A 16,473-nucleotide genomic window follows, 5' to 3' on the forward strand; every position below is an offset into this window, starting at 1 on the left:
GTGGTGAGGGCTGGGTCAAGACTGGGTGAGGCAGAGTTTTGATCTACAAGGAAGTCCAGGGTTGTGTGTGGGGGGGGGTGCGATGGAAAATCAGAGTTGAGGCCACAATTAGATCAGTCACAATCTTATTCCATGGCGGAGCAGGCTTAAGGGGTTGAAATGTCTACTCCTATTTCTTAGGTTCTTGTCGAATCTGAGGAGCAAGAGTTGACCATTCGGTCCTTTGAACCTGTTCCGCCCTCAACTCGGTCATAGTTAATCTTCTACCTCAAAGCCACTATCCCCGTACCCCTTGGTGTCATCGGTATCTAGAATTCTCTAGGCCTCAATGATTGAGCTTCCACAGCTCCTCTGGGGTAGAGAATTCCAAAGACGCACCACTCTCTGAGTGAAGAAATTCCTCCTCATCTCAATAAATGGCCTGCCCCTCATTCAGAGACTGTGTCCCTGTATCTAGGTCCCACCACCAGGGTAACATCCTCCAGGCCCCCACCCGGTGAGACTTTTTAAGGTGGGGTGACCTCTCACTCTCCGAGACTTCAGAGATTACAGGCCTCAAACTCTCCTCGTAGATGCAAGCCCGCCACCCCAGGGATTAGTCTAGAACCCGATCGTAATCTAGTGCCTCAATTGGAAAGTTGGCATGGCTGGACAATGGGCCTGAGTTAGACACTCGGGGTGCGGCCCGCAGTCAGGGTGGGCGGGAGCGGATAAGAAACTCGCTGGCACCCCCCCGAAATCCCGTTGTTAACACCGCATCACGCGGGCTGGCTAATTAATGGCCATTCAGCGCAAAACACGCTCTGCGAATGGCTGGGCGTGGCCGGGGAGGGTGCGGACCGGAGCTTACAATGTGCTCCCTCAGGGGGGACAGGCGCCGCCTTTCCGCTGACCCGCGAAAAATAAAAATCAGCAGACATTGAGGGGCTGGGCCAGAGGGGAAAGAGGACCCCTGTTCTTGAAAGCCTGATGGGTAACACGCTGCCCCTGGCCAGTCCTGTGCGCGACCACGTTTTAATGCCAGGTTTTAATACATTTGAACGAGCTAATGATGAAACTATTAATAACCCTCTGCCTCTTTATTGGGACAGGGGAATAAATGCTGCATTTCCAAGGACAGTGAATCTTGTTTTCAAAGAAAGGATAATGTCTCAAAGGGGTGAAGTACTGGAGAAATTGCTGCAACTTTGATCTCATCCGCCCGCCCTTGAATCCTGAGTAACTTGCGTTACTTAAAGACCATTTTATCGCTCCACTAGGGGGCTGTTAAAATGCTCTGGCTGAGAACTGGCATGGGTACCGAGGACCAACTTCTGCCATTTAACCAGTCAACAAGGGCAGGGTACTTTCACACAGGAGACTTAACACACCCAGGCTGGCCGAGGAGTAGAGGGGCACAGCACTGAAAGGGTTAACGGATCGATCGTTCATCCACAGATAGAAGGATTCAGAAACAAACTAACCTGTTGATGAGGGGGTGAGGTTGGTACTGGGCGGCGAGGAGAGGGTCGGGAATTGGCAGGGAGGTCACGGGGTGGTTTGAGAGCTGTACCATCCTACTGTCGGGGCACTGGATCAGTGACGGGATTGGGTGCAAAGCGGTCAGCTCAGTGGTGTGGACAATCCGGCCCCCTCCGTTGATCTGGTGGCTGACAGCCGACACGCGGAGCTTGCTGTGTCCCAGGCTAATCACCGGCATCTCCAACGGCAGGTTTTCCAAGGAGCTGGAAGGCGTTTCTATGGAAACCGATTCAGATGTGTCTTGTTTGCTTGACTGAGTGGCATCCCTGGGGGTCGAGTCAGGAGCTTGGGTTGTGACTTCACCTCGGTCTCCCTCGTTAGTCGGGGACTCGCTAATTTGCCCCGGCTCAGTCTTGACAGGGCTGTGATTGTCTCCCGTGTTCGGGGAAGAATGGGACCTGATTTTCTCCATCATCTTTCTCCTTTAGCCAGTGTTCCTCTCATTCAACTGAAGTACACCACACCAGCCTTCCAATACTCTGGCAATCCACTTTGGTTTAGCTGTGGTGGAGAGAGAGAGAGAAATATGAAATGGCTGTAAAAAAGAGGGTTACATAGAACATAGAACATAGAAAATACAGCACAGAACAGGCCCTTCGGCCCACGATGTTGTGCCGAACTTTTGTCCGAGATTAATCATAGATTATCATTGAATTTACAGTGCAGAAGGAGGCCATTCGGCCCCCTGAGTCTGCACCGGCTCTTGGAAAGAGCACCCTACACAAGGTCAACACCTCCACCCAACACTAAGGGCAATTTTGGACACTAAGGGCAATTTATCATGGCCAATCCACCTACCCTGAACATCTTTGGACTGTGGGAGGAAACCGGAGCACCCGGAGGAAACCCACGCAGACACGGGGAGGACGTGCAGACTCCGCACAGACAGTGACCCAAGCCGGAATCGAACCTGGGACCCTGGAGCTGTGAAGCAATTGTGCTATCCACAATGCTAACCTGCTGCCCTTAAGAACAAATAGATCTACACTATATCATTTTACCGTAATCCATGTACCTATCCAAAAGCTGCTTGAAGGTCCCTAATGTTTCCGACTCAACTACTTCCACAGGCAGTGCATTCCATGCCCCCACTACTCTCTGGGTAAAGAACCTACCTCTGATATCCCTCCTATACCTTCCACCTTTCACCTTAAATTTATGTCCCCTTGTAATGGTTTGTTCCACCCGGGGAAAAAGTATCTGACTGTCTACTCTATCTATTCCCCTGATCAACTTATAAACCTCTATCAAGTCGCCCCTCATCCTTCTCCGTTCTAATGAGAAAAGGCCTAGCACCCTCAACCTTTCCTCGTAAGACCTACTCTCCATTCCAGGCAACATCCTGGTAAATCTTCTTTGCACCTTTTCCAAAGCTTCCACATCCTTCCTAAAATGAGGCGACCAGAACTGTACACAGTACTCCAAATGTGGCCTTACCAAAGTTTTGTACAGCTGCACCTCACGGCTCTTAAATTCAATCCCTCTGTTAATGAACGCGAGCACACCATAGGCCTTCTTCACAGCTCTATCCACTTGAGTGGCAACTTTCAAAGATGTATGAACATAGACCCCAAGATCTCTCTGCTCCTCCACATTGCCAAGAACTCTACCGTAAACCCTGTATTCCGCATTCATATTTGTCCTTCCAAAATGGACAACCTCACACTTTTCAGGGTTAAACTCCATCTGCCACTTCTCAGCCCAGCTCTGCATCCTATCTATGTCTCTTTGCAGTCGACAACAGCCCTCCTTACTATCCACAACTCCACCAATCTTCGTATCGTCTGCAAATTTACTGACCCACCCTTCAACTCCCTCATCCAAGTCATTAATGAAGATCACAAACAGCAGAGGACCCAGAACTGATCCCTGCGGTACGCCACTGGTAACTGGGATCCAGGCTGAATATTTGCCATCCACCACCACTCTCTGACTTCTATCGGTTAGCCAGTTCGTTATCCAACTGGCCAAATTTCCCACTATCCCATGCCTCCTTACTTTCTGCAGAAGCCTACCATGGGGAACCTTATCAAATGCCTTACTAAAATCCATGTACACTACATCCACTGCTTTACCTTCATCCACATGCTTGGTCACCTCCTCAAAGAATTCAATAAGATTTGTAAGGCAAGACCTACCCCTCACAAATCCGTGCTGACTATCCCTAATCAAGCAGTGTCTTTCCAGATGCTCAGAAATCCTATCCTTCAGTACCCTTTCCATTACTTTGCCTACCACCGAAGTAAGACTAACTGGCCTGTAATTCCTAGGGTTATCCCTAGTCCCTTTTTTGAACAGGGGCACGACATTCGCCACTCTCCAATCCCCTGGTACCACCCCTGTTGACAGTGAGGACGAAAAGATCATTGCCAACGGCTCTGCAATTTCATCTCTTGCTTCCCATAGAATCCTTGGATATATCCCGTCAGGCCCGGGGGACTTGTCTATCCTCAAGTTTTTCAAAATGCCCAACACATCTTCCTTCCTAACAAGTATTTCCTCGAGCTTACCAGTCTGTTTCACACTGTCCTCTCCAACAATATCGCCCCTCTCATTTGTAAATACAGAAGAAAAGTACTCGTTCAAGACCTCTCCTATCTCTTCAGACTCAATACACAATCTCCCGCTACTGTCCTTGATCGGACCTACCCTCGCTCTAGTCATTCTCATATTTCTCACATATGTGTAAAAGGCCTTGGGGTTTTCCTTGATCCTACCTGCCAAAGATTGTTGATGCCCTCTCTTAGCTCTCCTAATCCCTTTCTTCAGTTCCCTCCTGGCTATCTTGTATTACCCAACATAGAAGAGTAAACTTTAACCATTTGAAGACCATGCTTCTTTTATTTTCACACAACGGGGTGCTGGATGGCAGGACAAGGAAATGTTGCTGCAGGAACAAATCTGCTGTGTCGTTGTTAGACCATACGGATCTGACCACGACCTGATTTAACTGCCTTAGAATCATAGAATTTACAGTGCAGAAGGAGACCATTCGGCCCATCGAGTCTGCACCGACCCTTGGAAAGGCCCCTACTTAAGCCCATGCCTCCACCCTATCCCCGTGACTCAGTAACCCCACCTAATCTTTTTGGACACTAAGGGGCAATTTATCATGGCCAGTCCACCTAACCTGCATGTCTTTGGACTGTGGGAGGAAACCGGAGCACCCGGAGGAAACCCACGCAGAGAGGGGGAGAACGTGCAGACTCCGCACTAACAGTGACCCAAGATGGGAATCGAACCTGGGTCCCTGGAGCTGTGAAGCAACTATGCTAACCACTGTGCTACCGTGCTTTGTTCCATTAATCCTTGCTAACTTCACGAACAAAAAGCTACCGAACTCGCTCTTTATAGCTCCAGTTAGCCCTGATATCACAGACCTTTGCGGGAAGAACATTCTGACTCTAGGGGATAATACCACAGTGGTAATGTTTCTGGGCTAATAATGCAAAGGTCTCATAAGACATAGGAGCATAATTAGGCCACTCGGCCCATCGAGTCTGCTCCGCCATTCAATCATGGCTGATATTTTTCTCATCCCCATTCTCCTGCCTTCTCCCCATAACCCCTGATCCCCTTATTAATCAAGAACCGATCTATCTCTGTCTTAAAGACACTCAGTGATTTGGCTCCACAGCCTCATGCGGCAAAGACTTCCACAGATTCGCCACCCTCTGGCTGAAAAAAATCCTCCTCATCTCTGTTTTAAAGGATCGTCCCTTCAGTCTGAGATGGTGTCCTCTGGTTCTAGTTTTTTCTACAAGTGGAAACATCCTCTCCACGTCCACTCTATCCAGGCCTCGCAGTATCCTGTAAGTTTCAATAAGATCCCCTCTCATCCTTCTAAACTCCAACGAGTACAGACCCAGAATCCCCAACCGCTCCTCATACGATAAGTCCTTCATTCCAGGGATCATTCTTGTGAACATCCTCTGGACCCTTTCCAAGTTTTCGATATGGGGCCCAAAACTGCTCACAATACTCCAAATGTATGCTCAGTGCAATACTGCAGGAGTGCTGCGCTAACAGAGGCGCTGTTTTTCAGGTCAGTCATTCAGTTCATTAAAGCTGAGGCCCCTCTCTGCCCCTCCCAGGTGGATTCAAAAGAACCCACAGCCAGCATTTGGGTAGAGGAGCATGGTAAATTCTCCCCGGCAACCTGGAGCCAATATTCAGCCCCCAACCCAACAACTGGCCCGGTCATTAACACGTTTGCTGCAGGACAGCAAAGGGCTACATTTCGAGATTGCTTCACAGCTGTGGAGCACTGAGGTCCTGAAGACCGCGATGTTGACGGAACACCTTAATTAGTTGAGGAATGGAGACGGTAAAGGAACAGGCCGAAGGCTTGTCTGTGAGGAAAACCGATCCTGAATTAGGCTGGGATTCAAATAATAGGAGGGATATTTTCGGCTCAGGAAATTCCAGTTTCAGGGGTGAGATACGTGCATGCCCGAGTCAGACAGGAACCTTATTTAGATGCAAATTCCCCCCACCTCAGGCCCCACCCGCCTCGCTAGCCTCCTTCACAATCCTCCTGTCATCTGTTGGGACGGAGATGGGAGTTCTGCACCTGTAAAGCTCAGTGGCTTAATTAGAGCTGGGGTCGGCCTTTCCCCATTTTGTCACTTTACCCCTCTATGAAATCTAGTTGAGTACTTTATTCATCTAGGCCAAGTGCTTCTGATACATTCGGCCACAGGTCCATCATCACAGATCCATTGGCGGCACGGTAGCACAGTGGTTAGCACTGTTGCTTCACGGCGCCAGGGACCCAGGTTCGATTCCCAGCTTGAGCCACTGTCTGTGCGGAGTCTGCACGTTCTCCCCGTGTCTGCGTGGGTTTCCTCCGGGTGCCCCGGTTTCCTCCCACAAATCCTGAAAGACGTGCTTGTTAGGTGAATTGGACATACTGAATTCTCCCTCAGTGTATCCGAACAGGCGCCGGAATGTGGCGACTAGGGGCTTTTCACAGTAACGTCATTGCAGTGTTAATGTAAGCCTGCTTGTGACACTAATAAAGATTATTATTATTATCATCAAGTTCCAATCTTCAAACACGACCCTTTCTAGCCGCCAGGGACAAACACGAGAATTCCCAATCTCAGCACAGGGTCCGAGGAACTGTAAATTGCTCGAAGCGCTACCTCGCTGATCAGGCAGAAAAATTACCAGGAGATTTATGTAATATTTAAACACTCTCTTTGATTGAACTTATTACTTATAAAAAGCGTCTGGCGTCAGGAGGCTGCAAAACATCCAGTGGGGGGAGACAGGGGGGGGGGGGGGGGCGAAGTGGCTATTCCCATTCCGATTGGCTGTTGGCAGGCAGTGCACAGGGATTGGCAAGTTGGGTCGGCCAATGGCGGAGGCAGAAGATCACGTGACAAAAATGGAGCCTGGCTGCCACTCAAAGTGATGAAGGGATTTCTTTGGTTTTTATGAAGGATTTTGTGTTTGATTAAATAGGAGAAATGGTTTTCACTGACCATTTCGCTAACCAGAGGGTGTTCGCTAACCAGAGGGTTAAGGTAACTGGCAAAGAGGGAGGAGGAGATGGGCGGCCTGGAGGTGCCGTGGTTAGCACGACGCCGAGGACCCCGGTTCGATCCCAGTCCTGGGTCACTCTCCATGTGAGGTTTGCACATTCTTCCCGTGTCTGCGTGGGCCTCACCCCCACAACCCAAAAAGATGTGCAGGGTAGATGGATTGGCCACGCTAAATTTCCCCTAATTGGGAAAAACAAAGAATTGGGTACTCTAAATTTAAAAAGAGGGAAGAGGAGGAGAATTTGTTCAATGCAGTGAGTTGACCAGAAATGCCCTGCCTGAAAGGGTATTCCAAGCAGATTCAGTAATATCTCACAACAGGGAACTGGATACATTTGCAAACTATTTCACTCCCTTCACCATCGACGCACAGCGTACATCATCGACAAGATGCACTGCAGGAAGTCACCAAGGCTCCTTCGGCAGCAACTTCCAAACACACGGCCACTACTGTCAAACGACAAGGGCAGCAGATCCCTGGGAACAACACCACCTGGAGGTTCCCCTCCAGGTCACTCTCCATCCTGACTGGGAAATACATCGGCCGTTCCTTCACTGTCGCTGGGGCAAAATCCTGGAACTCCCTCCCTAAGAGCACTGCGGGTGTACCTACACCACATGGACTGCAGCGATTCAAGAAGGCGGCTCACCACCACCTTCTCAAGGGGCAATTAGGGAGGGGCAATAAATGCCAGCCTACCCAGCGACGCCCACATCCCGGAAATGAAAACAAAAACTATTTACAGGGCTACAGGGGAGTGAGACTAATTGGACAGCCCTTTCAAAGACACAACATGTTAAAAATGGCCTCCTTCTGTACTGTATCATTCTGTGATTAATCTTGTTGATAATCATGTGATTATGTTCTCGAAACAATATTTTTGTTGCCAATCCTTAGTTCTTACCGGTCTCCTTATGCCCTGCAAATCATGGCAAAGAGGTTCCCTCGAAAGGATTAACTGCTGACTCACCGTGAGCACAAGAGAGTGCCAAAAGATGTGTGAGAGGTGTGTGTGTGTGTGTGTATGGGGGTGTTTTGTGGCATCGCCTTATCGAACGGCACAGTGTGGCTGACACCTTTGTGACTTTTCACCACAACAGTGCAAAACCACTACTCCACATGAAACGTTTCTCACTGATACCGCCACAGATATCTTAACCCTGATGACAAAACATCGCCGTACAAATTATCTTCAGATACTTGAGAGTAATGCCGTTTTCTAGAAAATAAAACCTGAAGCCACATGGTTGAAGACGAGGTAGCACAGGGAGATCCCAGAAAATTTCAGATTGAACAGAAGCTTCATCCAGCCTCATGTAATAGAGTTTTTAAAAACATTCTTTCACTTTGTTGCCTGCTCCTAATTGCCCTTGAACAGCTCGCTCAGCCATTTCAGATTCAACCACATCGCTGTGGGTCTGGAGTCACATGTCGGCCAGACCGGGTAAGAATGGCAGATTTGCGTCATGGTGGCACAGTGGTTAGCACCGCTGCCTCAGCTCCGGGGACACGGGTTTGATTCCAGACTCGGGCGACCGTCTGTGTGGAGTCTGCACATTCTCCCCGTGTGTGCGTGGGTTTCCTCCGGGTGCTCCGGTTTCCTCCCACAGTCCAAAGATGTGCGGTTAGGTGGCTTGGCCATGATAAATTGCCCTTAGGGTCCAAAAAGGTTAGATGGCGTTACTGGGTTACGGGGATTGAGTGGAGACGTGGGTTTAAGTGGGGTGCTCTTTCCAAGGGCCGGCGCAGATGGACCGAATGGCCTCCTTTTGCACTGTAAATTCTATGATTCTGTTTCCTTCCCTAAAGGGGGATTAGTGGACCAGAGGGGTTTTTAACCACAATCGATGCTAGTTTGATGGTCACCATTGCTGAGACTAGTTCTATAATTCCAGAGTTTACTGAATTTAAATGCCAAAATAATGAGATTGGAACCTATATCCCCAGAGCATTAACTTGGGCACTCGTCCAGTGATACTAAGGGCACGCAATCATCTTTTCCTGGTCTGTTGTGGTAGGGTGCCAACCGTCTGGAGTCTCCCAGGAGTCTCCAAGAACCAAAGGTTAATCTCGCAGACACTGCAGCCTGTAGCAGAAACATCGAATTTGACAAAAAGTGTTCCGTTTGTTAGAAAGGCATTCATTTTTTTAAAAATGGAGATGGGGCAAATGTTTGGGAGATCATGTGGCCAGGCCTCCAGATACTGGCTTCAGCAGCCTTGGTAACCTTACGGCTAAAATGTGACGAGAGTTTTTACGGCCCACAAATTAATATTCATTTTAACATTTGCATTAGCTATGAGGAGCGGTTGAATAAACTCGGTTTGTTCTCACTGGAACGAAGGAGGTTGAGGGGCGACTTGATAGAGGTCTACAAAATTATGAGGGGCATAGACAGAGTGGATAGTCAGAGGCTTTTCCCCAGGGTAGAGGGGTCAATTACTAGGGAGCATAGCTTTAAGGTGAGAGGGGCAAGGTTTAGAGTAGATGTACAAGGCAAGTTTTTTACGCAGATGGTAGTGGGTGCCTGGAACTCGCTACCGGAGGAGGTGGTGGAAGCAGGGACGATAGTGACATTTAAGGGGTATCTTGACAAATACATGAATAGGATGGGAATAGAGGGATACGGACCCAGGAAGTGTAGAAGATTGTAGTTTAGTCGGGCAGCATGGTCGGCACGGGCTTGGAGGGCCGAAGGGCCTGTTCCTGTGCTGTACATTTCTTTGTTCTTTGTTCGTTGTATTACACACATTAGACTATAATTAATTGACTCAAATGCATCAGGACACTTGGAGCCAAATTTACTATCATTTCCATCAATTGATTGTCATGAAAAGGTTAGCATTTGTTGCCTGTCCCTAATTGCCCTTGAGAAGGTGGTGGTGAGCTGCTTTCTTGAACCGCTGCAGTCCATGTGGCGTAGGTACAACCCTGGTGCTGTTAGGGAGGAAGTTCCTGGGTTTTGACCCAGTGAGAGTGAATCAACATAAAGGTAGTCCACCAATTAGCTCTGGCATGAGAAATGGTCACTTGGGGTAATTGGTACCAGCAGGTTACTGGCATTGAGGAACGGAGAGCCCATCAAATGTTAAGAGTGGCAGGTGGAGGGGAATGAATGGTGAACAGAACATGGACCAACAAACGCATTGGACACGAGAGAGCCTGTACGTGTAACGCACCTTCCAAGACAATGCAAAGTCCTTTCCAGCCAATGAAGCACCTTTCCAAGTATAGGCGTTATTGCAATCCAGGGAATGTGTACACATGAGAATATTCCGATTACAGGTACATGTGTTACTTCGGCATATTAATACATGGACATAAAGATAGCAAACCTAGATAACTAATTGGAGCAGGTCTTGTGGGGCAGCGGGTAACAGGCCAGAAGCTCCGTGTTCAAGTCCCACCTCAGGACTTGACCCAGCAAGTTGCGTTCATAACGCAGCCAAACGGGTTGAGTGCATCAAACCCGCAAATCCTTCCAACGCGCCAATGGCTGGCGGTAAGAGCGGGAGAGACTCCGGGTCAGCCACGCTTAATGTGGAGCAGCGCCCCTCAAGCTATAAGCCCCTAGCAACAGACTAGCGACCTGTTCCAGGAATAACTAGCTGTGGAAACAAATGAAAGTCTGCCCTAGAGCGGGAAGAGAATAGAAGATAACAAATATGATACACATGCTATCATCTCCTTCAAACGCTTATCGAAATTCCCTTCTGGTTTAAAGTGCCGATCAATGTGGGGTCAAATCCGATTTGTTTTCCCGACTGCCTTTGGTTTGCCCATATTCTGTGTCCATCAAGGAACTCCCTCTCCAGGTGGCAATGTAGAGAAATGTCAGCTCACAATATTTAGGGGCTGAATTCCGTCCACTGGTTGCGTTCGTGAAGCTTTCTCTGTCTGGTAAAGCGGCCATTTTAGAATTCTCAAACCCCCTCCACGTGGCTCAGTCCCGCCTTATCGCTGCAATCTCTTGTTGCCCCACATCCCTCTGAGATCTCTGCTCTCCTCCAATTCTGACCTTGCACGCGCCCCCAATTTTAATTGCTCCACTGATGCCTTCAGTTGCCTGGTCCCGAAGCCCTGGCGTGCATCTCCTAATCCTCTCCAGCTCTCTACCTCCCCGTCCCCCCTTGATTAAAGCCAAACTTTTGACCCAACTGTAATTCAGGAGGTTTTTCCTCCGCATTTCAACGAACTCTGTCCCCGACATTTCCCCACAGCTGGGATCATCAGCTTCCATTTCCAATGAGCGACCTTTCCTCATTGTCGAAATCACTATTGGAGAGCATTCATTTCAGAAAGTGCTGACTGGCATAAGAACTGCGACTAAGTGAGAAACATTCTAAGTCAGCTTTTAATACCTATTTGAAAAAAAAAAATCGCAGGGTTTCATTTTCAGTTTTTATTTTTAGAGTTAAAAAGCACCAAGGCGGGGGAGGGGGGGGGGGGGGGGGGAGGGAGGGGAGGAGGGAGAGTGCCGCAAAACAGAGGGCAAATTCGGAGGAAGATCAAAAAAAAAATCACGTCGTCAACTGGGGAGCGGTTAAAATCGGGCCTGAGGTGGAGAAATGCAGAGACATTGGCGATTAGCAGGGAGAAGACCATGGAGGCGTTTGAAAACAAGGACCAGAATTTTTTAACTGAGGCATTACTGGACCAGATAAGAATTTTTACATTTTACCAGTGGAGGGTATTCAACCCCTCAATGTTTTTGTGCCATGACATGAATAAGGGGGAACAGAAACAAAGTACAGCTGAGCTGGCGATTACTGCACCGTTTACATTTGCCACATGTTCTGGGGCTCACTAGCAATCCCAAAAGTAACAAGAAGTTTCTATCATCACAATGTACAATCAAGACTTTTTTTTTGCAGCGGCAGATCACAATTTTTTCATAGCATGGTATTTGTGAATGGACTCTGTGCATAGGACCAAGAGGAGGTCATTTAGACGCTCAAGCTTGTTGCGACATTCAATGAGATCATGGCTGATCTATGACCAGGCTCCATAATTGCCTTTGTCCTCAGGTCCCTGAATATCGGTGGATTGCAAAACATCTCCTGTTATTAATGCAGATTCAACTGTAATTTGTGGAGAGTTGGAAACTTTGGCCGAAGTCTTCCCACCTCGTTCGAGGCTGGGATTTTCCGGTGAATGTTGTATTTGGTTGGAACGCCGAATTTTCATTACTCGCTCGCAACGGGTCCCGCCACGGATGGGACCTGGAAATCACACCCTTCATGTGTAGAAACATGTCCTAATTTCACTCCTGAAATGCCTGCTCTAATTTTTAGATTCTGCCCCGAGTCCTAGACTCCCTGACCAGTGGAAATAGTTTCCCCCTATTGACATGTCTTTCCCTTAGTGCTTTGAAAGCATCGATCAAATCACTCTTTAACCATCTAAATCCCTGTTTGTGTAATCTTTCCTTGTAACAGTTTGTTTTGAAATGAAGGGGCAATTTAGCGTGGCCAATCCACCTTGCCTGCACATCTTTTGGGTTGTGGGGGTGTGACCCACGCAGACACGGGGAGAATGTGCAAACTCTACAAGGACAATGACGCGGAGCCGGGATCGAACCTGGGACCTCAGCGTCGTGAGGCAGCAGTGCTAACCCCCATGCCACTGTACCGCCTCCGCTCCTTGTAGCTTAACCCTTGTAAGTCCAGGTATCATTCTGGCAAATCAGTCCCTCCCCCAAGGTGTGGTGGCCTGAACTGAACACGATACATCAGGTGGGATCGAAGGGCTGAATGGCCTCCTCCTGCTCCTATTTTCTATGTAACCAGGGCTTTGTACAGCTGACGTGCTTCCAGTCCCCTATCTCTAAAGGGCATTTAATTCCTGTTGCTGGGTGAGGTTTAAACGTGGCCCACCACGACCGTTGTGTGGCGAAACACTGCTTCGAGAGTTTGACTGGGATGTTGAGGCCACCCATGCTGAAGTTTAGTTTTGCCAGTGTCTAATTTCACATTAGTTTTCAGACTATTAACTGCCGTTGTGTCCATGTTGCTAATTCTGTGAGCAGATCAGAATTCAGGCGTCCCAACACACAACCTGGCATTGCTAATGACGTACATGCCAATTTATGGACTAGATTTCGGGTTACTAGGATATTTCCCCCTCTACGTCAGGGGGCAAAATACAGGAAGGTACGATGGCAGCGAGGACCCTACTGATAGGACATGAGTGATCTTTTAATGAGAGTTGTATATGTCTGTGGCCAGTTTTTCTGTGGAAATTTAAGTTTTGCCTGAACATGTTTGGGTCAGGTTCCTGGGGGTCTAATGTGCCAAAACAAAATGATAGATTTAGGAAATACTGAACTGATACTCATAGAATCATAGAATTTACAGTGCAAGAGGCCATTCGGCCCATCGAGTCTGCACCGGCCCTTGGAAAGAGCACCCCACTCAAGCACACACCTCTTCCCCTCACCTCTTCTGCACACACAGAAGATGCTATAACATTCTGGTGAAATCAGCATGGCTATATTCCTGCCAACAATTCTTGACATTATAAAAGATCAGCTCCAGAACCAGGTGGGAGGGGTTTCACCTGCAATTAATTCTTTCAACAAAAAAATGCCTCGTGAGTAAAATCCAATTTTAAAATGTCACTTAGCTTATCCACTTAGCTGCTCAGGAAAAGATTGAGGAAAAGTGACACATCCTTGCACACTGGACATCCACTGGTTGGATATAGGAGATATTTTTAAACTTGTTTTTTTTTGCAAATTGCAACATGTCGGAGTTGAGTTGCAACATGTTACAATCAGCGAACCTCCCGATTTCTCGTTCTGTAACACCTCGCCAGGGGGATATCTGTCAGCGATCAAAAGCGTGTCACAGGGTCGCTCTCAAGATTCTCTCTCGGTTTTGACATTGCAAGGAAGAAAGTGGGGGAGGAGAGAGAGAGGGGGCTTCAAACCAGAGCAAAAATGAGCAAAAGCAGAATTAAAAAGAAAAACCCGAAAGCAGAAAGCGACAGTCAAAATCTCGTACACTTGCTGCAATGTCTTGCTAAACACGATGGAGAAACAGTCCAGTTAACTACACGATTGTATTTCTCTCTCTCTCAATTACCAGCACAGATTCTTCAGGCAAAACCGAGGAAATTGGTCCAAATTTGGATCAGCCACATTTTAATAGGATTTCACTTCAAAATACAGCTCCCAACCCTTCTTAAAATGTGAGAGAGAGCGAGATCCCTGATGTCTCTGGGCAAGCACACTTTTTAGAACCATATTTGCATCGCTCTCCAAATCAACTGGCCCTTGTGCACCGTTAGTTTCTGACTCACACAACCGCTTCGATTTCTCAAAAGCCTTCCTCCAAAAAAATAATATGCAGAAGGGCCTGACAATGGATACATCCTACAAATAATATCACCAAGTGTAACAGTCCAGATGTGGAGCGTTTGCAACTTATCGAACACGTTTCCATGGGACGGGACCACTTGCTACTTCATCTCCCAATTACCAAAATTATTAAAACTCTTCTATTGCAATCTTAGTTAATTCTCTCTAAATGGGTTTACTGCATGCACACCCACACACACACACACAGACATACAGGTTTAAGCCTGAAACATTCAAGGGATCTTGACATTCAGGAGAAACATTTTTGTACCTATAATTTAATTTATCAGCAAATATATTTCGACTCAGTTTCACTTTAAAGAAGCTTAATTCTCTCATTTGATTGAAACTGAGTGAGCTGGTCAGTTTCATTCGTGGGGCGCACTCACAGTAATGCAACCCCCCCCAAGAGGGGACCCTCTTTAAACTGCGCTTCTTTCGTGAATGAATGGTAAAAATGGGATCTCACTTACCATCCTCTCTGTGCTGAGGGTCTCTGGACGGAGCCATTTTCTTCAGTCTCCATTTGTGGCTGGTGGTGCTTTTTAAGTACCAACCCCCCTCCCCCCCCAAACAACCCCCCCTCTCCTTTCTCCTCTGGAGTGCCTGGCTTTGAGCAGATTTCCTATTTGGGATCAGGAAAGGATGTACTCCTGCAAGGTGCAGCTCCGGATAAGAACTCGGAGCAGCCTGTGGCGCCCTGATAAGGAAGTCACACGTTCAGCCCCGAGCCAACCCTGCCTATCTGGCCCTTCGATTGAACAGAAGAGGAAACGGTTACATAGGAATAGCCTCTCTTTTTGGGGGGGGGGGGGGGTTTCTCTCTCTCTCTTTCTCTTTAAAAATCCATTTGAGACATGGGACCTGCACATTCTCTCACCCCAAGTTTCCATTTTCCAATATTTATAGACTGCCATTGTTTAATAACTGGAGCTTAATCGACTTTGAAACTGGCAAAATGTTATTTCTTCCCCTCAAAATGAATTTAGCGACCTTTCAGATAAACGTCTACTTTTAACCCCCCCCCCCCCCCTCATCTGTTTGCAAAATATTTATTTCCAGACCAGCATTCTGATAACTTCACATTGTCGATTTAATTGAATCGTTTCGTATGTGTGTTTGTTTCAAACGTGTATAAATAGAACCTTTCTTTTCTTGTCCTGCTTGAATTGCAAATGTAAATGTTATCTTAATTATAGTTGCCTTTCTTTCCCTCGTTGTTGCTTACGAGCGAGAGGCGGGAAAGTAAGTCGTGCAGCCGTTGTCAAGATATGGAGAGAGAGATTTGTCCTGATTTAAATTGTTTACCCCAAATTTGGACCTCTGCAACTCTGTGGCTTCAGCTCCCGTGCACACACACTCGATGCAGCAGTCTTCAAGGCGTACTCTGGACGGTGCTGGCTGTTTCATTTGCAAATTGAGCTTCAAAATTGCAGAACTAAAATGAGAATTTATTCAATCAAATACACAATGCGATCGAGGGTGTCAGCAGATAGGGTTGCAGATATTTTTGTGTAATTCTTGGCTAATGATGAGTGGAAGACTTGCAAAAAGGGAAGATTTGTGGGGCCTCTGGAATGAGGTTTGCACACTAACCCACCCCCCAAACAATCAGAAAGTGACGTTTTGCAAGGGAGACTTGCATTTATGTGGCGCCTGTAACGACCTCAGGCCATCCTTAAGCGACGTACAACCATGTAAGAAACTGGACTGGTCGGCACGGTAGTACAGTGGTTAGCACTGTTGCTTTCGCAGCGCCAGGGTCCCAGGTTCAATCCCCGGCTTGGGTCACTGTCTGTGCGGAGTCTGCACATTCTCCCGTATCTGCGTGGGTTTCCTCCGGGTGCTCCGGTTTCCTCCCACAAGTCCCTAAATACGTGCTTGTTAGGTGAATTGGACATTCTGAATTCTCCCTCTGTGTGCCCGAACAGGCGCCGGAATGTGGCGACGAGGGGATTTTCACAGTAACTTCATTGCAGCGTTAATGTAACTACTTGTGACAATAAAGATTATTATTATATATTATAGATAAAGCAGGCCAG

General features: G+C 47.7%; 1 protein-coding gene across 1 annotated transcript in view; it reads right to left on the reverse strand.

The window, feature by feature from the left end:
- The window catches only part of LOC140403259 (uncharacterized), a 66,997-nt gene extending 52,017 nt beyond the window's left edge, over positions 1 to 14,980 (reverse strand). Inside the window, exons 1-2 of the mRNA XM_072491036.1 lie at positions 14,905 to 14,980; positions 1,464 to 2,022 (exon numbers count right to left, since the gene is read on the reverse strand). Of these exons, the coding sequence (XP_072347137.1) occupies positions 1,464 to 1,936 (473 nt within the window). The 5' untranslated portion in view covers positions 1,937 to 2,022; positions 14,905 to 14,980. The remainder of the gene's footprint in view (positions 1 to 1,463; positions 2,023 to 14,904) is intronic.
- Positions 14,981 to 16,473: the final 1,493 nt, after the last annotated feature.

The sequence above is a fragment of the Scyliorhinus torazame genome, chromosome 27 (assembly GCF_047496885.1).
Source record: "Scyliorhinus torazame isolate Kashiwa2021f chromosome 27, sScyTor2.1, whole genome shotgun sequence".
Lineage (NCBI taxonomy): Eukaryota > Metazoa > Chordata > Chondrichthyes > Carcharhiniformes > Scyliorhinidae > Scyliorhinus > Scyliorhinus torazame.